Here is a 22,783-nt window from a genome sequence, read left to right as displayed (position 1 = left end):
GGGTGACTTTGAATCTTGATCATTCTAGAACTCTTAAGTGAATTCACTGGTCTTGTGACTTGGCCTAACAGGTATAGGTTTTCTCTCAAGAGATAAATCTGGGACAATCAGAACCAAAACTCGAATCAAGCTCTGCCGACAGAGCCCATCAAACCAACACCCTGCTGTCTTTGGTGTCCTAGCCATCTCCTCATAAAGCAAATGGTAAATACTTTATGAGAAGCACAGAAAGAGAAAGAGAGAATGGTTTCGTATGTTTGGAGGGATAAGATTAAAATAGTTGCTCGAGATTTTTAGCTAGAGTCTATATTTTACTTCTGTATTTATCAGCCAAAAACCTGGGATTCTCTCAGGCTGTCGACAACCTGGCTCCCCCAAAGAACCAGCCACTCCTCATTCCTCTTTCAGCAATCTGTACAATGATGCACTAATTTTTCACACTTCCTTTTAGAAGTTCTGCCTCCTAAGGTTTGCTATTTGGTGTCGGCCTTAAGATTTTACTTAAGAGAAAAGTGAACGGAATAGAAAAACAACAAATTTTTCAGAGTTTTTTTGTTAATTGCATTTATTGCAAACTACATGTTTCTATTACCTCAATTACTGGCTTTATTACTAATGACATGGGATTAGATATCTTAATCTATTTAGTTAATAAAGAGAGAATAGTTTTAGTAAATCAAATTCCAAAAGATCTCTTCTCTGTACTCTTGGGGCACTGGAGGACAAATCTATACACATTATCAAGGGGCACTTGAGGACAAATCTATACACATTATCAAAGCTTACTTTTTTTTATGTGTGTTCATTTGCATGTTTTATCTCCCCAGCTAGGTGACATGCATCTAAGCTATAGAGCCATGCTCATCTTTGTGCCTTCGTGGTACACAAATATACTGTGAAATCTGGTGATGTAATATATCATTCTTCAATATGTTGATCTTTTAAGTAGAGATATATTTGAAGAAATTGATGTTTTAATTTTCTTTTCACCATATATTGTTGTGACTATTCTTACTTCATTTAGGAAATACTGATTGAGGAAAACTAATGGGTAAGGCCCCGATGTAGATGATATGTGGACACCTTAGTGATATATACAGGGTCTCCAGGCCTGAGGAGCTGACACCTCTGGCCAGGGAGATAAGACAAGCAGGCAGAGAGAGGGCTGGGAGGCGAGTATCAGGAGGCAGCAATGAGAAAGAGCTATGGGAATTAAGGGGAAGGGCCATTTCTTTTAGCAGGGAAGTTGGCACTTATGGGCAGGTTTGTGAAGGAGGTGGGTCTTGAGCTGAGCTCTCAATTCTGTGTTCGAGAGGGAAATTAGCTCTCAGGCAAGCCTTGAACTATTTCTACCAAAGAATGAAATTGGGTATGTTTGAACCAAGACCAAAGGCTGAGCACCAGCTGAAGACCGTTGGCAACCTCCAAATCCACTTGGTGGTACCATTCAATATAAACACTAAACAGGTCGGTTTGCAAAATGCATCCATGAGCATACCTGAAGACCATCATCCACCATCTGATGATGTAATTTTTCATTTTCAAAATAGTAAAATGTTTAACACACCAAGAGACTGTTTTTAAAAACAAGAGAGAAAACACTGAAGTACCCACCTATTTATTATTAGATATACGCGCCCATTGACTTTGGCATGGCTACAAGGTGAGAGATGAAAGCACAAGGTTGCATGAGGAGGCAGTGGGGAGACAGGTTGGAGAGAGAAAGAGAAGATGGTTAGGCAGAGACGAATGAAGTAGACTGTGTCTCATAAGCTTTACATCATCAGGTGTGTCATCATCAACACACATTTCATGCACTGAAGAACAGTCTAGGCAGCAAAATTCAGTAGTAACACGAAATTAGACATATTTAGGAAAAATGCTTAACGATAACAAGTCTCTTCTTATCTCTTTTCGCCTCACATGCTTTATTAAAAATTTGAAATGTTTAAATTTTAAGATTACATTTATCATATAAAATATAATCTCAAAGATTAATTCTTGCTCCATTCCCAGAACTAAAAAAATAAAGTACTACTAAATAACCATATTCAACATATTGTTCTCTATGGTTTCTAAAAGCAAAATTTAAAAAAAGTCATTTTATCTCTATATGCATCACAATACTTTCTAAAACAAATTATGGACAAATTATAGTGATGGATATTTAAATAAGTAATGGATATTTAGTACAGTCTCATTAAGTATATGTTACATCAGAATTATAATTACAATATAATATATATTTTATCAATATAAAGTGAAATGATATACCTGAGAATGCCAACTTAGAAATAATAAAGTTTCTTCTTATGTATATCATAAAACTTTTACATAATGCTAACTTTACTAATTCTGTAAGCCTAAACACAAAAAATTCTTCTCTAGACATAAGTGACCTTTCCTCACATACATATGTATAGAATGCACACAGCACTTGCAAACGATGGTCAAAACAGAAAAAGAACAGTTGGATATTTATGAAAACAATAGTGCTGGCATCAACTTACAGAATACAATAAATTGATTATTTCTACTTTGTGGTCCCTTTTTTTTTCCCTAAAGCATCTACTAAGGAGGTAGGAGAGAGAAAGCAAAGCATGACAGTTAATCTCAACTCTGTAAATTCTTCTTTTTCTTCATTTTGACTTTAATATAGTCTATAATTAGAACTCTAAAGACAAAAAGTACTGTGAGGTGAACAATATTAGTAAGAAAAATACTGCAATGGGGAAAGGTTGCTAAAAAGATGCATATATACATAATATGATCAAAGTTAAAATTTTGGGACTTTTATATTAAACTTTTGCATGAAATCCCAAAATACCAAACTGGAGTGAGTCCTTCAAATTCCTTAAGGTTCCAGACGACTCTTTTTTTCCCCACAGAACTAAAAATGAAAGCCAATGTACTTAAATTGTATACTCTCTCCTCATCTTTTAAATTTTATTTGAAAATTAACTGTTAAGGGAATACTTAGGGATAAGCCATGGCTCTAAGGAAGGCAAGCAGTGACCTCAGACTGCTATAGATCATTTAGATCTTTTCTCTCTTGCTATGGTGTGGAGAGTAAGGGCTGTGAATGTAGCAGCTGAAGAAACGGGAAATACATCCTGACATGAGGCTGTAGCCCTTCTTCAGAACTTATATAATTAAATGATGTTCTATATATTTAAAAGGAACTCTGTGGAAAAAATCCAGTTTTCACATTCCCTCCATTCCAAATATTGTGATTCCTTAGGCTGGTAAAATCTTTGATGAGCTGTATAGTCTCTTACAAAACTATGGTCCTGAAAATCTTTGTTTTTCTGGAAAAATTGTGACTTATAACTCTATTTGATTATGTGAAAGAAGTCTCAGAAACATGATAATAAGAATAATGGTAAGAAAAATTTCTTACATACTGGAGAAACTTTCAATGAGAAGAAAATAAAGATGCCCATTTAGAAGAAAAAGAATCAAAGGTATTGTTGGCAATTAGTAATAATTATATTCCCTTCACAAATATTCAAATCTACTTGCTGACTAAAAGATTTTTCTTGATTGATGAATATCCTACACTTTTAAAAATCCTTTTTTTTTTTTTTTTGCTCATAGGTTGATACTCATGGAAAGTTCAAGGTTGAAAGTTAGATTATTGGCTTCCAGCAAGTACCCAAGGGAAGGCGAGGAATTAAGGCTGCTTTCCTGACAGCAGAGGCATGAGCCTCTTGCACACGCTCACCTGTAGATGGTGCTGTCTTCTTTGCTGGGAATGGAATTTAGGTCTGTTAGTTCCAGGAACCGATCATGGAAATAGTGAAGGTGTAAAATGCACACCAGCAGGAAGGAGGTTGGGATGAATATACGAGTGAATAGTTCGGCTACAGTGAACTGTTTTAAGCCAAGATCTTCTAGCCTGTAAAACAAAACAAAATGAATTGGCAAGAATCTTTCTTGGGCAATGAAAACACCTTCTTTTCACTATAAATTACATCAGTCTTTCTCCCTCCCCAGGTACACTATTGCATCCGTCTCTTCCATACATTCCAGTTTGGCTTTTGTTTCCACCAATCCAACTTACTTGCTTTTACAGTGGTCAAATAACAACCTCAGGATGCCTGCTCCTCTATCTGTTTAATTTTGCCTCTAGTCCTTCTTGAACAAATCATAATCTTCATGCCAACACAATGTCCTGGCTTTCCTCTTCTGTCGTTACCTCTTCCTTTTCTATTGGGTCTCCAGATGCTGAAATACCTGCAGGGCTCAGTGTCGAGTCCTTCTCTAGCTTATTTTCCCCCTAGGTAATCTCATCTCAGCGTGGGGATTAATATATAATCTTTATACCAATGACTCAAATGTGCATTTACAACTCATGCTTCTCCTGTGAACTCTCATACTCATATGTCTACTTGAAATTGGTTGTTTCATAGTTATTTCATATTTAGTTTTTCGAAACGGTATTCTTGATTTCCCTATTTTCCTCAGCCAGGCTGTGCTCCATCTCCTCTCCCCTGGTACAACCATCTACCCCATGCCAAATTCCAAAATCAGGACGTCTTCCTTCATTCTTTTTTTTGCCTTCACATCTCATTCATCTACATTTCCTTCACTGCCTAAATATTTCTTGAATCTGTGCACCTCCGTTATCTGTCTCTACTGCCTCTGATTCCAGGTGAAACCACCAGTATTTCTCACAGGACTATTGCTATTGCTAACAGGTCTATTGTTTCAACCTTTGCCTTTTAACACATCACTTTTTCTCAGCCAGTCAAGGGTGCTTTAAAGACCTTTGAAAATTTCTCCAAGAATGAAATACCAACCACTACCGCCAATAAACGATGCATGTCCCAGGGGCCTGGCTGAACTCTCCCATTTCTTCTCCTTCTGCTCTCCCTCCACACTTGGCAGGAGAGCCTTCCTTCAGTTCTTCATACTTGCCAAACTGTCCTGCCTCAGGGCCTTTGCATTTGCCGCTCTCTTTGCCTGGGATATTCTTACACATCTCAGGTCCCAACTTACACATTTTTTTCTAACAGCAAGCTCTTTCTTATCCTTCAAGTGAGGTTTAAATGATATCTCCTAAGTGAAGCCTGCCATGACCACTCCATTTGTTTAGTGTCCCTCATTGTTCACTACCTCAGCTTGCTCTGTTTCCTTCCCAGACTTGTCACAATTTATAATTTATTTTTACATAAAGTATTTGTTGTTGTTGTTGTTTTGATTTGTCTCCTCTACTAGAATATAAACTCCAACAGGTTGAGATTCTGTCTGTTTTGCTTCCTATTGTGTTTCTAGGCACAGAACACAATATCTAGTACATGGAGGGCACTCAATAAATATTTCCTAAATAAATGTTAAATATGTGTTAGTTTAACTACTTGGTGATTCTTTCCTTTTAAGCTTTTTTCTTAGCCACCAAACTATATTTAGCTCTATACCCAATTTTGGTTGAATTTCTAAACTAATTTCAGAAATTTAGAGAAGCAAATTAGAAAGGATAGGGTACCATCTATTACATGCACAGAAAAAATATTTTCATCATTTCTAGTCTATAAGTACTTAAAAATTTATTTTTCTATGGTATCAACTACTCTTTAAAATCTTAACACAAGCTACATAAATAAGAAGAGGTTATTGCTTTATATTGAGTCCATGAACCCACTGATGAACTGAAGAACTGAGCCCAATTTGGGAAGCAGAAAGCATGACTGGTTAAGGACTAAATAGGTGTGTTTCACATGAAACTGACATTAGAAAATGCCATTTCAATAAAATGGGGATAAAAATTCACTTTTAGGTCAACTTGCTTTTCAGTCAATACTCATGGAATCCCTATTATGTGCCAAGATCAGGACAAGACTGAGAACACAAAATGACTAAGACGCGAATTCTGTTCTCAAGTAACTTATAGCCATTGATAACATGTTTTACTAAAATCTTTCAAAAAAATGTTTCGAACAATATGCAATCAAGTCTTCATCCTGTTTGTCACTTTCATACCCCATTAAACACCACAATTGCTTACTTTTCTTTTTTCAATCCAGTCATATTTTGCCACAGGCCAGGGAAGTTTTCAAACTGATATGTGTATATAAAGATAAGCACCAGCATAGTGTAAATAACCACAGACATCCAAAAATATTTTAGAATTCTTCTCCACCATTCATAGTGCACCTGAATCAGACATTGAAAAATAAACAAGAAAAAAATGGTTTTAAGAAAACTCACGAAAATATCTGGTTTATTCAACCAAGACAGGTGATGACACTTACAAATACTTGAAAATAAATCTATTTCATTTTTAGTTTTTGAGGTTCTGTTCCTCATAGAGTTACATGGATCTGGATTGGAAGCCCAGTGCTACCAAAAGTTAACTGTGTCTTTGGGTAAGTCACTGGACCACACTGAGCTTCTGTTTCCTCCTCCATAGCACCTACTGTGAGAATTGTTAAGAGGATGAAATAACATTTATAAGGCTCTCAGCATGATTGCTGGTCTATAGGAGTCATTCAAGGAATGGTACAGTAGATGCCACCATCATTGTGCTTATGCTGAGAGAAAACTGTCTCAGTTTTAAAATTCAAAGTGGTATTGATTAAAAATGTCTCAGTTTTAAAATTCAAAGTGGTATATGATTAAAAATGTGAAACCACCACAAAGAGAAGACATCTCTTTTTACCATAAGCCTGTGGATATTCATTAGCCAACATCTACTCTGAATTTTTAAAAGCATTTAAAAACTTTATTGACTTCGGTTGAGATAGTTTAATCTCCACCTGTAATATACTCTTGTTTATTATAGTTGTTTTGTGTGTTTTGTTAGTTGCCTGTAAAATTATTTTACTATTGCACTTGTTTCTATCATTGAGTTAAAATTAAATTTGTGGGGAGGCTAGTTAATTATGATATAATCTTTTATAAATTCTAATTAATGAAATACTAAAACAGTTGATGCATTACACACACACACACACACACACACACACACACACACACACACACACACACACACAGTTCTTTGATTCCAAAGTCTGAAACACAAATGAACTGGGTGTCATCCAGTATTATCCAGCCACTATTCTTAAATTACTATTCAAAATTTAATCTAATTATACAGGCTTATTTTTTTAAATAAAGAATTTAGAAAAACTCATAGACATTTCTAGAACCTAAAATTTTAAAATAATGAACAAGCTGAAGAGAGTCACTCTCCATTTTAAAATTCTTAATATGTAATATTTGAATCGCATATCGCTATACGATATGTTCATGGGATTATAGTAACTCAACGAGTCTTGTCAAAGGAAGCTTGCATATATTCTTGGGACAGGTGTGAGGATTAAAAAATAGAGGATAATTGTTTACCCACCTGATACAAGGCCACACAGAACAGAAACAGCACCATGTAGATGATTTTGTACATCACAATTTTACCCTCAAAGCTGACAAAGAAGAACATTCCCCCACAGACGTAGATCCAGTACTTAATGAACATGGCCACCACCAAATTGCCCAGAACTTTCATGATGTCCTGGTCATCATCTTCTTCCCCTTCTTCCTCCTCTTCTTTCTTATTCTCTTGCTTCTCTTCCTTTTCTTCCTCTTCTTTCTCCTTCTCTTCAGCCTCTCCTTCCACTTGTATATCTTGTTCACCATCTTCGAAATAGAAGATTGTGCTGTTACACTCAGCTGGTTCCTTGATCAGAACCATACTAATACTGGGTGTCATATGTGGGACATAGAAGCATGTATTTTATGTGTTATTATGTGATTTGAATGATTTTTGACTGTTCTAGTAAACAAGGCAGCATTTATAACTTATCAAAGTCAATTTTTACAACTTTCCTGAGATATAGTTGGAAAGAAAGAAATTTGATAATATTTTATGCCAATCTTTTTATAAAACCTATTTTATTTCCAATATCCATGATAGCTTTAAGTACTGCAGAATCTAGAAAAATAAATAGGCAACAATAATACAAATCAAAACTATTATTTTAATTTTAAATTCTGATATTTTATGGCTCTTACAGTATTACCTTAAAGAAATTATTGAACTTCTCTGAGTCTCAGTTTCTTCTTTCCCTAAGTGGGAATCACTTTTGTGAGGATCAAATGACACAACATTTTCAAAAGCTTCTTGTGAACACTCACATGTACTCTAAATCTTACATTCTAAATACTTATTTATCACTCCAAGTTAATGTTCGGCTTCCATCTAATCTGAAGCATAGCGGCTTTTCTGATTTACTTTGGGGGCTCTTTCTCTGTAATTTTGCAGAGCACAAAAATCTCCTATCACACGGTGTATGTATTTATTTACCTTTTTCTTCCATTTCCTGAGTTTCAATTTTGACCTCAGATAAAAGAGCTTCCTTTTCTCGAAGAGCTTTTTGCTCTGTGAGGTGCTGCCTCAGCAATAGCCAAAAAGTAATGGTGAAAAGTATCTGAAAGTAGAGAATTAGTAAAACAAGAATTAAGCCAGCATTTGAAGTATAAATACATTTCAATAAATACAACATTTTCTCCACACAGAGCACAATAAATAAACCTTTCTGTTTGAGACAGAGTCAAGCACCCACTTGGTTTCAATGGAAGTCACTGGCTTTTAAATCCCCTTTCCTGAGTACGCTACATGTTTGTTGAGTTCCAGGAGTACATTCAGCACTATGCAAGGCCCTGGGGAAGATGCACAGAACAGTCCAAATTACTTTCATCTGGGCTGGAAATCAGCTTTGGCAATTGGTCTCCCTCCAGGTGCTAGTCCTTGATTTCCTGTCCTGACTGTGACAATAGCACAGTTGTAACAGGAAGACATGCTTCTTCTAGAACACTGATTGACTCTGCAATGTTCCTAATTTTGAAGAATTCTACAGATAAAAAAACCAAACATTTCATCCTAGGAAATATCCTTAATATTCCCAATCATCTCTGAAAGCTGAAGGAAGAATTGTTCTAAGTGCCTTGTATATTAATATTTGTATATTAATGTTTTCTTGAGGGCTGGGGGAAAATTATGATTTTAGGGAGCTTCATTCTTCAGGGAATAGAGAGCACATAATAGTTTTTTTGTGTATGCTAGTTTTATTGAGATATAATTCACATGCCATACAGTTCACCTATTTAAATAAGGTGTACAATTCAGTGACTTTTAGTATGTTCACAGAGTTGTGCAACTGTCATCACCATCAATTTTAGAATATTTTTATCACCCCAAAAAGAAGCTCCATAGCAGTCACTCCTTTTTCTCTCCATCTCAGCCCTAGCCAACCATTAGTTTACATTCTGTCTTCTATAGATTACCTGATCTGGACATTTTCTACAGATGGAATTACATAATATGTGTTCTTTTCTAAGTGGCTTTTCTTATTCATATTTTCAAAGTTTATCTGTGTTATAGTGTGTACTGACATTTTATTTTTTATTACCAAATAATATTCGATTATATGGATATGTAACATTTAATTTATCCATTCATCAGTTGATGGAGATTTTAGTTGTTAATATTTTTTGTGGCTATTATGAATAACATTGCTATGAGGCTTCATGTACAGATTTAGTGTAGAATTGCTGGGTCTTATAGTAACTCTATGTTTAACATTTTGAGGAACTGCTCAACTGTTTTCCAAACCGGCTACACTATTTAACATTTCTACCAACAGTGTATGAGGGTTTCAATTTCTCTACTTCCTCATTAACACTTGTTATTGTCTGTTTTTTGTTAATTCTAGTCATCCTAGTGGGTGTAAATTGACATCTCACTGTGGTTCATAGTAGGATTTAATAAATATTTGCCCACACTCATATGTGAAATATAAAACCGAAAGAAACAAACAAGACAAACACTCATAGATACAGTCAATAGTGTAGTGGTTACCAGAGGGAAAGCGGGGGAGGAGGGAAGTAGATAAGGGTAAAAGGAATCAAATACATGGTAATGGAAGATTTGACTTTGGATAATGAATACACAAAGCAATATACAGATAATATATTATTGAATTGCACATTTGAAATTAATATAATTTTAATAAAAAATTAGTAAATTAAATAAAAAATAAAGTCTGAAACATTTTAGAACTAAAAAAATAAATAAAATAAAATAAATATTTGCCAAAGAAATGAAAAAATTAATAGGAAGTGAATGAGCCATTTTCACTGTGAATAACTTTCTACTTAACTATCTATAAATATCCACTTATCATTTACCTTCAACATAAACCAGTGCCAATAATTCCTGGTAAACATGCTTAGGATGTCGTGAAATTAAGAACCAGCATGCCTACACTTCTGAAAATCTGGCATTAAACCTCTGGAAGTCACAAGAAATTGAACTATAGCTGCAAGTTGAGAAAGCAATCCGTTTCTCTAATGCACATGTAGTGAGCCTAGGAATAATTGGAAGCAGGTGGGACATGTTTGTTAGAAAAGGTGAATTAAAAGCCAAGTTTTGAAGGTGGCAGTTGATGTGGTTTGATGGATCTCGGAATGAGATGCTCTAGGAGCTAAAGAATGCCACAAAGTAGCTGAGTCTGGCTCCGCCAGAGGTGTTCAGACCTTTGAGGACCAAGGCCATATTCTTTCTTCTTTCTTTCTCTTATTTTCTGTCATAGTGACACATCTGGTACTCTGCTAACAGTGTATGTTTAATGTGCTTTTTCCTTTTTTTTGAAGCTCTTGAGTGCATTAAAATGTAAGTGCAGACTTTAGTTTCGCCAGAAAAACATTTTTATTACAAGTAATAAATTTATTTCCCCCAAAATATCCCTTCCCCCCCAAGAACAGTTAATTTTAAATTAGACAGGAGGTAATTCAACTAGTTAGCTGGAATGCATTTTTAGATGTCTTACAAATATTGAGCCAGGTTGTAATGGAGTTATACAGTCAAAGGATAAGGTTTTGAATTTCTCTTATAAAAATAGACTAACTTACCACTTTGTGTGTGTGTGTTTGTGTATGTGTGCTTAAGTGGCAACCTGAGGAGGAAGAGAATAAAAGAAAGAAGTGTCAGATAATGGTGACTTACCAGTGGGACTTTAGGCATGGAATCAGGTTTGGGGAGAAGGTAGGGATAGGGTACGCATGGGAGTTTCATACGGATGAATGAATAAGTGAATGAATGAAGTTGCCATGGTTCATAAACATAGGTGATTACGATCTAATTCCTGTCATTAGCATTCACCTGCTAGAATTTTTTTTCCTTTACCCCAATAGTCTTCACAAGATAAAATCTGTTATGAACAAATTTTCAGTGTAGTCTACTCAGCATCCTATGTATGCCTGATTGCCTTGATTATGGAGTATCTGGTAACCCATAGGTGAATGTCATTTAACATAAATGAATGATTCTTTTAGAGATTAATTCTCTGCCTAAAGGAACAAGATTTTCAAGGCTCATTCAGTAATTACATGTGATTGCTTTTACTGTCTCAACACAAAGCAGCTACACAAAGGAAACAGGTGTTTTGAGTCTGCCTCTCTGCTCACAAAACAGATAGAAAACAGACAGTTGGGGCACCTATAATCTTCTGAAGTAAAAACTATTAAAATGAACCATGAAAATAAATGGGCAGTAAAAGATTATGAACTTTCTAGCTATAGATGGAGACATATAAAATCAGTAGAAGTCAAAAAAATAAAAGCAAGTATCATGTTAATTTTTGTTGCTAAAAATCTTTTTTAGGGCATAACTGAAGAAAATGTTTTAATTAATAATCAGTGATTATCTGTAACAGCAATGTGTTCAGCCTGTTCTCCAACTGATAACTAAAAAAGTCCGTTAACCCTTTGATATATTTCACATTTTATTTTCCTATTTTCCAATCTAACTTCTACTATACTGTATACTAAAAATAACTTAGACTATATTTTTTCTTCAAGTGGAAAATATTTTCATTACTGAATAAAATCTGAAAGCATGGTGAAGTTTTTTTTCATGTTTAACTTATAACCTCTAAGCAATATAAATTATTTCTTATAGTTTCACATCTATTTATTTTTGCAAAGCAGTGAATATTTGAATCTATTTTTGTATATTTTTGCTTGAATATGATTACTGATTATTGTGGTTTTGTTTCAATGGCTTGTTTTCTTGTTTTCCTATTCACTTACTTTTGAGGCAAGTTCTCCCGGCTCTTTCTTTTCTAAAAATCCTGGGACCTTTTTAATTTCCGGAAGTTCAAAACTCCATATATACTGTAATATCAGCAATAGATTTGCATAGACGACCATGAAAGGAGAGCTAATCATGGCATATTTTCTTCTGTTGCGAATCATCCAAAGAGTGCATGACCAAATCAACAGCACAAAAGTCAACCAGCTGTGATAGGTGATGCTCCAAGCCTTGAAGGAAGAAGAGAAAGAAAAAACAATGGTCAATGCAACATATAGCTCCCTGCTCGTAAGTTAAAAGTTATCTAAAAAAAAAAAATCAATAATATTTAAACGAGAGAGGAGAGAGTTGTGGTGAAATCATGGAGAGAGATGCCAACCTGTGACCCAAGAAAATAAGCTTTATAGATATCACAATTCCAGCAGATTCCTCCTACCCCCCACTTCCCACACACTATTCTTGTCTGAGAAGGTGAGAGTAGAATAGAGAGAAAAACAAATTATGAGTATTTTTTAAATGTCTTTCGTCTTTAGTGCCTAAGCTGCCTGTGCCTTTCGGCTGTGGTAGCTGAGAAATACACAATGCATTACACTGCTTCTTGTGTTCACATATGTTCAGGGTCTGGATTTCCTGAGAGTTAAGTATATCCGTACTTAGTATTTTTGAATAAATATATATATATATTGTTCTAACAGACTTGGCTCCTTGGGAATTCTTTTTCTGTCTGTGATTAAAAGTCTGCTGCAGTGGGAAGCTTCCATGGAAGGCAGGCACTTTTAAAACATTAATATTGTGGCTCCACTAAAACAACAGAAATAGCACCAGATAAGGACATGTCTTTAATGAAGAATCTGCTCTCTTATGTTGTTTTTACAATAGATTTTTTTTCTACTAAGTAACAGGATGTGTATTCAAAAAAGTTTAAAACTCTATTTCTTCACAAAAAGAGACCAAACTTAACTGGCTTATTTTTAGAAAGAGATGGGCAAAAAAGTATATACCCTTTTGAGTTCTGAATCAGAACTGTAAATTGCATTTATCGTGTTTGATATTTTAAAATAAGAATTTTGCTGTAGTATAAATTAAAGGTTGACATATAAAAATACCGAAAAATATCTAAAGAGCACAGAATTAATATTATTTAGACAGAGTTTGCAATTGTCAAAAGAATCATCTTTAATTCTGAGGAGCTGGTTCCCAACTCTCCCTCAGATATTTCAGTGGTCCTTACCAGAAGCTGAAGTTGAGTTACACACAGGTTCACCTTGACTGAACACCTGGAGAAATTATGCTTAGGTATTTTTTCCCTAAAGTTATAGAATATATTCACTTTTTATCATCAAAGATGTCTATGGGACCTCACCATTGACCACATAATTTGGAAGAGTTTTATATTAAACAAGTGTTGAGTTTCTCAAAAATAAATCAGATTTCCCATGAAAGTTTGTTTTTAGGAAGGGTAGAAATTAGACTTTATTTTCTACACATAAGCCAAAGGACTGTTCTGTAGCTGTGATGCTAGAGGTGGAGGATGTGCCCAGAGGTGAGTAGTTTGAAACACGCGTAAACCAAGCGCTCACAATCAGAAAAGCTTTTGGGAACTCTGGTTGCTTGATTCTCATATTGGTAAAAAATTATTGCAGCTAAGATGCAATAAAGTCTCACCCAAATCTAAGTTAAGATGTGAATATATAACTCTCACTGTATGAAATAAAAGCAACCTATGATAATCTTGAACACCTTCAATATCACTTAGAAAAACTATCTGATATGTCCATTTCTATTGGCAAAATAGGGGACAGTCTGACTTGATAGGCTAATTTGGTAAAACTGTATTAATATTTAAAAGGAGGCTGAGTAGAAGACATGATTTTGAAATCTATAATATAAAAATCCCATGAAAAATTAATATAACCAAACATTCTCTGCCAAGACATTGGGAAGTTTAAGATAGTTGTGCTGGCCATGAGAGGGATGGTGATGCTTCCAGCCAGCAGGACTGTGTGTTCCATTCCTCCCAGCACACTCGCTGTGGCCTCTCACACCTACCATCATTGCAATTAGGGCACAGATGTAACTTTGTTTCATAATAAACTGGAACACGGAGACCATGGCGTGGACTTTCACGCTTCTTTTTTCCTCATGGCTCCTTTCCTCTTCATATTCTTCTTTCTCATCCTCTTCTTCCTCTTTCTTTTCTAGATGAACACATATTTTATATAACTATTTATGCAAATATATGAATTTTGTATAAATGTCCCAAGTGGTGCAGCTCATGTATGGTTTTAGCATATTCTTTTATTTAAGACTTGAGAAATTACTTCTAATTAGCAAAGGCCTTAGAATTTGAACAGAATCATTAAGTTCTGCTTGGTAAGTATAATAGGGCCTGACACTCACAAATCACGCAAAGAAAATTTTGATTTGAGAGAGTGTGGAGTGAAGCTTCTGAGATGGTTCCCAATGATCCCCACCTCCTGCTATTCATGCCTCTGTATCACCCCGGCTCTTTGAATGTGGGTGGGACCTTTGGTGGGCTTCTAACAAATAGAATATGAGAAGGGATAGAACTCTACTTCCAAGATTGAATTGAAAAAGACTGGCTTTCACCTTGAGTACTTTCTCTCACTCTCTTACTTGTTCTGAGAGAAGCCAGCTGCCATGTTGTAAACTGCCCTATGGAAGGGCCCAGGTAGTGAGGAACTGATGTCTCTGGCCAGCAGGAAGCAAGAGCTTAAGGCCAGTCAATAATCATGTGAATGGGCATGGAAGCAGATTGTCCCCAGGCAAACCCTCAGATAGGACCTCAGTCTCAGCCAGCAGCTGGACTGCAGCCTCATGAGAAACCCTGAGTCTGAGACTACCAGCCTAGTCACACCCGATTCCTGACCCGCAGAAAATGTTGTTTTAAACCATTAAGGTTTTTACTCAGTAATAGATAACTAATACAAAGAGTATACAGAAGTGGTGCAGAAAACCAACCAACCAACCAACCAACCAACCAACCAACCAACTACTTGTCCAGAGTGAGCTGGGTGGCCCAGTTTTCTTTTAGGTCATGCTGAGGCAGAAAAGTCATGCTAAGGATGGAAAGATAAGGTAAAAACAGGAGAGAGAAAGTGTGGAGGGCAGCACTGAAGAGGAAACCAGCAATAAGAAAGCACTGGCACAGGTGTGAAGGATTTTTCCTTGAGATTCTCCTACAGTTGTCAGGAAAGCTATTTTGACAGGTGAGGTAACGAGCGACACACTAAGTAAAATGTCCTTTCTGTCTTTCTTATATTAAATAGGCTACATAAAAATGGGTTACATCCCATTTAGGGAGTTGCTTAACACCATGAGAAGAAGCATAAATCACTAAAAAATACAGTCGCCATGTAGGCTCAGAAGTGAGCTTGTAAGGAGGCTGAGGTATTTCCTTCTGCGGAAGCCCACTGCCTTCCATCCTTTCAGCGCTGGAGTGGGATGCATCTGGGGTTTACCTGGGGAAGTTCACGGATCAGAGACAGTGATGAGAAAACTAAATCTGATGGATTTTACAATTACTGGCATGCTACTTCTCTGGTAGTAACATTTTTGCATCCATAGATTCAAATTAAAAAAAAAGCTTTCCAGTTTTTGCTTTACTTTTGAACATTTAATTTATGATTTCAGTATGTGTGCGTTTGCCTTGTCAGCAGTCAAAATTCTGTTCATTTCTCTTCATGTTAAGTAATGTGTAAACAGGATATTTGGCTGTGACCTGAACTTCTCAAACTTTAGAAGTCACAGGTGCTGGTTCTTGGGCCCGCCCTTTGTGATTCTGATGCCAAAGCTATGAAGATCACACTTTGGAAAGAGAAACATTCAATAAATAAAAATCTTCATTTAAGCCCAAGATGCAAACTAAAACATATGCATGTAGGAAGCAGTAGGAAGCAACTAACTAGTACAGTGTGGTGTTCTATAGAGATTACGGGTGACTTTTGGGGCTGGGGTGTGTGTGGGGAGAATCAAAGTAGGGCAGAGGAAGTGAATTCGATCTGACCTTTCTGAGAAATATTGGATAATGTGACTAACCTTTTGTACTGGTAAGTAAATGCATTGTCAGAGGCAATTGCTGGACTATACTGATAAAAAAAATAATTAAGAACAGTGCTTTAGAATAAGCCTGATAAAGAATGTTAAAAAGAAAAAAAAGGAACATGAGAGTAAGCTCAGTGTACCAATAATGCAGATTGGATAGTTGCTTTATGAATTGGTAATTGACATAGTCTCTGATGGGATAGTGACACCAGCAGTTGAGTCAACTTCTGCCTTGCAGAAACGAGGGACTAGAGCTGCCAGATATTCATATTCTTAATGGGATTCCAGAAATTTCCATTTCTTGGTTAGAGCTGCAGCTTTTAAAATGTTGGTTACTATTTAATTTTTTTAAAGAAAATACTGTATAGGCCAAAAAAACCAAGTCTGAGGATAAAATCTCTACCCCAGGCTACCAGTTTGTCAGCTCTAGTAACAGTCTGCCTTCCTTCAATATAATAAACTCAGAAAAAAGGGGGGGGAAGGCTGTGTATAAGTTTTGACCCTCACTTTGTTTTAACAGATAAAAAGTAGTTTTTGAAAACATTCATCTATTCACCTGCACAACTATTGACCACGATCACATTATCAAATTATAATTTAACACTATAAATAATTTGACATGTTTAAAATAATTTTTTACCTTTTATTTTTCCAAATTTTCCCTGAGTATGCCTCTTATTTTGTAGACAAGGATAGAACACACATAGCACTATGTTGGGGCAGAATATAGGCAGAATTTAAGGAAATGAGCTTAATTATACTGACTGTGGAAGACAATACCTCTTTTAGGAAAAAAAAAAAAAAAGGGAAAAATGAACCAGATCCAACAAACAATAAACAAAAGACAGACGCCAAGCTGAGTTTACGCCTAAAAGAAACTAAAATTCTGGGTGTGACATGCCCTGCAGAGCTGTCTCCTTACCTGTCGAGTCCTCTGAGGGCTCCCACCGGTACTGCGGGGTAGAGTACAGCTCAGCTTTGGCAGGGCCATTCTCTATGGGAAGACTGGGGTGGATGGTGTGGTAATCTACAGGATTGCCATTCACGGTCACCAACAGGCCCTGCCGGGGGAATGAGGGACAAAGGCAGAACTGTGACAGCAGCTACTGTTTTCAATATAGACATACCACCTCCTTACTTTACACCAAGGTATAACTCAACAGTGAAGAATTGATTGAAAGCTGAACAATTTAGCCAACGTTCCCTTTAGCGAAATAAATCCTGTCTAAATCCTTTTCAAACCGATTCTCCATGGAGTCATCGCAGTAAAATGTAAACCTAATCTTGTCTCACCTCTGCTAAACACCATACAATGTGCCCTCTGTTCTCATTATAAAGTGTAAACTCTGGAGAGGGCTGGCTGAGGCCTAATGATCTGGTCTGACCTTCTCTTGAGCCTTTGCTCTCATGGTTGTCCTCCTCCCAGCCATCCCGCCAGCTGTAAGGAACTCCAGACCTTCCCTGGGTCCTGGTCGGGAGCATTGCTGCCCTGGCCGCTGCTTGTCCTGCCCCACAGCCCGCCGGACTCCGCATAGGACTAATGCAGCAGGTCTCAGCTTAGATGGCACCCCTTCTAGGTGTCTCTGCTTGACGCAGCCAGCTTGCAATTCCCTTATTGTAGCACGTCGTACACTAAGCACTTTCTTTTTTCCCACCTTTGTCTCTTTGGCTTTACAATTTTTTAGGTTTATATATAAGCATACACATACATATACATATATGTCTGTGTGTCCATGGACATGCAAGACTTCCTATTCAAAGTATGTAATAGGCATATCTGCAAAGCAAAATGCTTTTTAAAAATCCTCCAACATGGCTTTTTAAAAGTTTAAATACATTATGTATGATTATACTCAAGCTCATATGAGTCGGTGTTTTAACAGCAATAAACCAGATATAATTTATGCAAAACAATTATTCCAAAACATATAGAAAATTTATAGATAATTAAAGTATACTCAAAGGAGTTAATCTGATTTATGTCACTTTTACATCACTTACACATGCATAAATAGTAATTCTAAGGATATACTAACATCGGATGGTTTGTAGTCATCTTGGGCCATAGATAAAAGCTGCAAAAAACAATGCAGGACAGCATGTTAATATGTAAGCGGAAAGCACTGTAATGTTTATGTATATTTATAAAGTTTTAGTACGCATTTAGTACACATTTCTATTCTCTTAAATCAGCTCAATGCTAGTATGTTAAAACTGCCATGCAAAATATAAAGGGACAAATAGTTGAACAAGATGTTGCTGTTTATTATAACCATTTTCCAGTTTCTGATGTTAACTTTTCTTTTTTTTTTTGAGGTTTTTACATCTCACGTTTTACAATGCAGTGCAGAAAGATTCTGGATGAGTAAAAAAGATATGCTTTAAAAAAATGTTTATGGTGGGGAGGGGGAGCAAATGATTATTAAAAAGAGGTAGGAAAGAGAACCCATAAACATCTGGACCATAGGTGTGTTTTTAGGCAGATTAATTATAGGAAACGGTCCTTTCAAATGTAAGCTGAAGATCTCAAATTGATTTCTTTTAAATGACTTTTTAATTATAAGAGCAAATAAGCAGTCATAAACCACATGACTACAAAAGTTGGTTGTTTTTCAAGCGTTTTGTTCTAATAGATTAAGCAGTTTGATTTTATACTCCTAAAACCCTTTGAGACCTCTGCAGAATGTGTTCTGAAAGAGTTTAGTTTTAAAGAACTAGATGAAGAAAAATTGATTTGTTGTGTGGTTTGTTATTACTTTAAGATTTTCATGCTGTCTATAACAAAATGACTATTATATGCCTATACTTTTTATCTGTATTAGTGTCAGGTGGTTTGGGTTCCCTCTAAATAATAACCATTTGCTGTGCTAATGGTTACCCAGCATTTTTGGTTAGGACTCATTTATATTCTTAAAAATCACTGAGGGTCTCAAAGTATATTTATTTATGTGGGTCCTATCAACATCTACCTTACTAGAAATTAAAATTGAGGTATTTTTAAAAATCAGCTATTAGTTCAGCAAAAATTAAAAGGCCATTACATGTTAATATAACTTTATTTCCCCACCCAAAACCCCAAATAGTAAAGAATAGCATTGTTTTATGCTTTTGTATATTTTTAAAAATATCTGGCTTCAAGGAAGGCAGCTGGATTCTCATATCTGTTTTTCAATCTGCTGTGATATGTTGTTTTGATTGAAGTATGTGAAGAAAATCTGGCTTTATTGAGCTATGTGGTTGGAAAAGAAAGGAGTATTTCAATAGTCTATCCAGATAAGTATGCATAGTTTCTTCGATACTACACCAAACTCAGAAGGTTAGTTACGCTGTGGAATCTGAAACCAAAGCAATGAAGTTTTCACAGTCTCTTACATTAAAATCCACTGATATACAGGCATATCTTGGAGATACTGTGGGTTTGGTTCCAGACTACAGAAATAAAGCGAGTATTGGCAAAAACAAGTCATCATCTTTTTGCTGGTGGAGGGTCTTACCTTCAATTCATAAAAAACACAACATCGTGAAGAGCAACAGAGCAAAGTGCAACGAAGGTATGCCTGTATTCTGTACCTTGAATGGATCTTTTACCCACACATCATGATATCACGTGTTGGTGATTTGCTTCAGTGAGGTATACAACTGTACCAAATATTGACGCATTTCATTACACAATATTTAAAAAGCACATTTGTTGATATTACCACTAATCTCATTGGAAAAGTACTCAAGTATTGAGAAGTTTTCAAGCTCTCAGTAGTGTATGCAAGTTTTCCAATATTCTAATTTTCACTCAGAAGTTTAAATTTTATCACATACGTTGTCAGTGGATGGGCTCACTTCATTTACTTTCTGGAAATTGTCTAACAAATATCCACATCTGAGTAACCACAATTTACTTATTATCTGTTCTTTCAAGTAAATCTGGTGTTTGGTGGAAAATGGCTAGTTCAGCTCATACTTCCAACAACCGGTCAAGTGCTTTTCATTGTTAGAGTTGTCATACTTTAGTATGTGACACTTTGTGTTGATTTCTCATTTTGTCACACAGAATGTTAAAGAGATGTGTGCTCTAAGGTTGAGATTTAAGAAAATTAATAAGCATTTCTGGTTCATCAAGGATATTCTTAAGTGGAATTGGCCTTTCTGCTTTGTTTTCTGCAAGTGTGTGTCCATGAAGAATTGACCACAGCTGTGGGGGTTTGTGCCACTGCCTAGAGTTTGTGCTTTTGTACCATCAGAGCAAATGTTAGCATAGTGGAAAGGCAAATATTTTACCTATTATTAAAAAACTCATTTTGAACTTGTGGATTGTTGTCAAGAGTCTCAGGAATCCCCAGATGTGCACAGACCTCACTTTGAAAACTGCCGTGCTATACTCTGTAGATGTCATCATTTATAATATGTGCATGATGTGATGAGAGAGAAAAAAGGGCCTTTGGAAATTCTCAGACATCTTAGGGTACAGCATTTGCTCCGTATTGCTGTTAGCTCTCTAACACAGTTCATTCATTGTTCCACATTTTCTCAGTACAGGACAATCAGGCTTAGAATAAAACCATGTGTCAGAGAAACTCACCCACCAACAAATAAATCAGACAATCTACTCTTCAGTTCTTTAACATGCTAGGAAGGAAAATGCTGACCCCATCCAAGAAACAAAACAGTATTTGTCTTTACAGCATTGCAAATGAGCCATTTTAGACGTCAGTATTGCATTAATTGAGTTGAGTTCAAAATGGTCAATAAATGATCAAAATGTTATATGAATTACCCAATTGTTACTCACTTTTCCTTGTCAATCCATATTGTTGCCTCAAAGTAGTAAAAGACACTTAATTGTATTCATATAGATTGTTTTGATTTTCTCTAAGTGGTTTCTTGAGTTATTACTATAGCTGTCTACCCTATGGAGTGAAGTTATTTTCTGCAATGTTATTTTCAACACTGAGACTTTCACCACCCAGTAATAACAGATGGCTTAATTATTTTTTGTTTTAAATACAAAATTATTTTTAAAAAACTAAGAACATTCTTTCCCTTTAGGATTAAAAAACTTCAGTAGCAAGCGCTGGAATATGTAATATACATAGCCCTGAAATACAAAATGGTGTCTTGTAGAGTATGCTAGAGCCGTGATATTTCCTTTGGAAGCGGTCAGTGCCCCTCTTGAACAGTGCTCTCTGGTACTGAGACATCAACAGTACCATTGAACCATTTCTACAAACTGTAAGCAATCTGGGTTTGCATATGATATGATATAACTCATATTCAGCAATATAATCTGAAAACAGCAAAATAAAGCAGGAAATGAAAATTCCTTTCTTCGTGCCTTACTTTTCTCTCGTCGGTTGGGTAATGGGATGCATACCACAGGCTCCGTCTCCTCTTAGCCATTAATCGGATGGGGCCACAAGCCAGGGCTCGGTCCTCCTCTTTGGTCTTCTCATCCTGCACCTAGAGACACAGAATAGCCTTCAGGACCAGCTCAGCTTCCCAGAGCAGTTCCCTCATAAGCCTGAGTGATCAGTGAAACTTTTCATCTTTGCCTCAATATGATTATTTTTAAAGTTAATATATAAAATATATGAGACTTTATCAAGACACTTTAAAAAATGACAAAAATGCTGTCCTTTAAATGCTAAGCTCATGACTGCTACTAAGCCCCATAAATTACAGGAATATGCTCTAAGGTTAAATATCCACACCCTCTCAATATGTATTCTAAACTGCACTAGAAAGCAGCTATGTAAATGGTTCTCACAGGAAGAGCTTTCAAAAAAGTGCACCATTAACTATGGAACCGAGCCACGGGCAATCTTTAATGAAGAATAAATTTATTAAAGGCAGACCATCTAGAGATTACACACAATATTAAGCAAGAGCATATGTAAAGCACAGAAATGTGGCCTTGCCTAATGAGACATTGAAATTAGACAGTTGGTCCGGGAGAGATGTTTAAGAGAGGGTGTAAGAAACAGAATGCAGTTGGGTGATTTAGTTTGGTTTTCCAAAAAAGATGGCCCAATAAAAAGGGTGTTAACACACCATTGATACTGGAGCAGAGGGAGGAGACATAGTCTTATTGGCCAATTTCTGGATTCCGTTGTGCCAGCATACAGCACCCATGGGAACACTCGGATGTTTTGGTGGGAACTCACACTTGCCAGGTGGGAGCCCATATATTATAACATTTCACTCCGGACACCTGCTACTTTTTCTTTTTCAAACATGTATTGTAGACTTTTACCTCATTTGTAGGCTGGCATTTTTCATGAAATGTACCAGGTCATCTGGAAGCATGATATAATCAGCCACCTGCCTTCCATCATTGCCTCAATGAGAAAGTCCTGCGTCCTAACCCATTTAAAACACAGACCATCTGAAATGTTGACACTAGTACTCATTACATTCTGGCTCTCCCCACGCCTCCAGACACTGCAATTTGTAATACCGCTGTTAACTGTGCGGTCTGAACTTAGATTATCTTCCTAGCTGTCTGCCTTCCTTCATCCCCAGACAACCTATAGCTAAGGAAGCCAAATATTTCATAGGCCTAAGGAGCTATAGCAGCTTTCACCTTTATGACAGCGATGGTACACAAGTTCCCGCCATTCTGTGAGACTGCCT

General features: G+C 36.2%; 1 protein-coding gene across 1 annotated transcript in view; it reads right to left on the bottom strand.

The window, feature by feature from the left end:
• The window catches only part of PIEZO2 (piezo type mechanosensitive ion channel component 2), a 383,378-nt gene that overhangs the window by 87,927 nt on the left and 272,668 nt on the right, over positions 1 to 22,783 (bottom strand). The window contains exons 9-17 of the mRNA XM_023534183.1: positions 21,491 to 21,610; positions 18,193 to 18,231; positions 17,079 to 17,217; positions 14,141 to 14,289; positions 12,091 to 12,321; positions 8,306 to 8,429; positions 7,352 to 7,638; positions 6,008 to 6,156; positions 3,725 to 3,898 (exon numbers count right to left, since the gene is read on the bottom strand). Of these exons, the coding sequence (XP_023389951.1) occupies positions 3,725 to 3,898; positions 6,008 to 6,156; positions 7,352 to 7,638; positions 8,306 to 8,429; positions 12,091 to 12,321; positions 14,141 to 14,289; positions 17,079 to 17,217; positions 18,193 to 18,231; positions 21,491 to 21,610 (1,412 nt within the window). The remainder of the gene's footprint in view (positions 1 to 3,724; positions 3,899 to 6,007; positions 6,157 to 7,351; positions 7,639 to 8,305; positions 8,430 to 12,090; positions 12,322 to 14,140; positions 14,290 to 17,078; positions 17,218 to 18,192; positions 18,232 to 21,490; positions 21,611 to 22,783) is intronic.

Source organism: Pteropus vampyrus, unplaced genomic scaffold, assembly GCF_000151845.1.
Source record: "Pteropus vampyrus isolate Shadow unplaced genomic scaffold, Pvam_2.0 Scaffold122, whole genome shotgun sequence".
Taxonomy (NCBI): Eukaryota; Metazoa; Chordata; class Mammalia; order Chiroptera; family Pteropodidae; genus Pteropus; species Pteropus vampyrus.
Note: the sequence above shows the minus strand (reverse complement) of the source record. Positions and strands in the feature narration are given on the sequence as shown.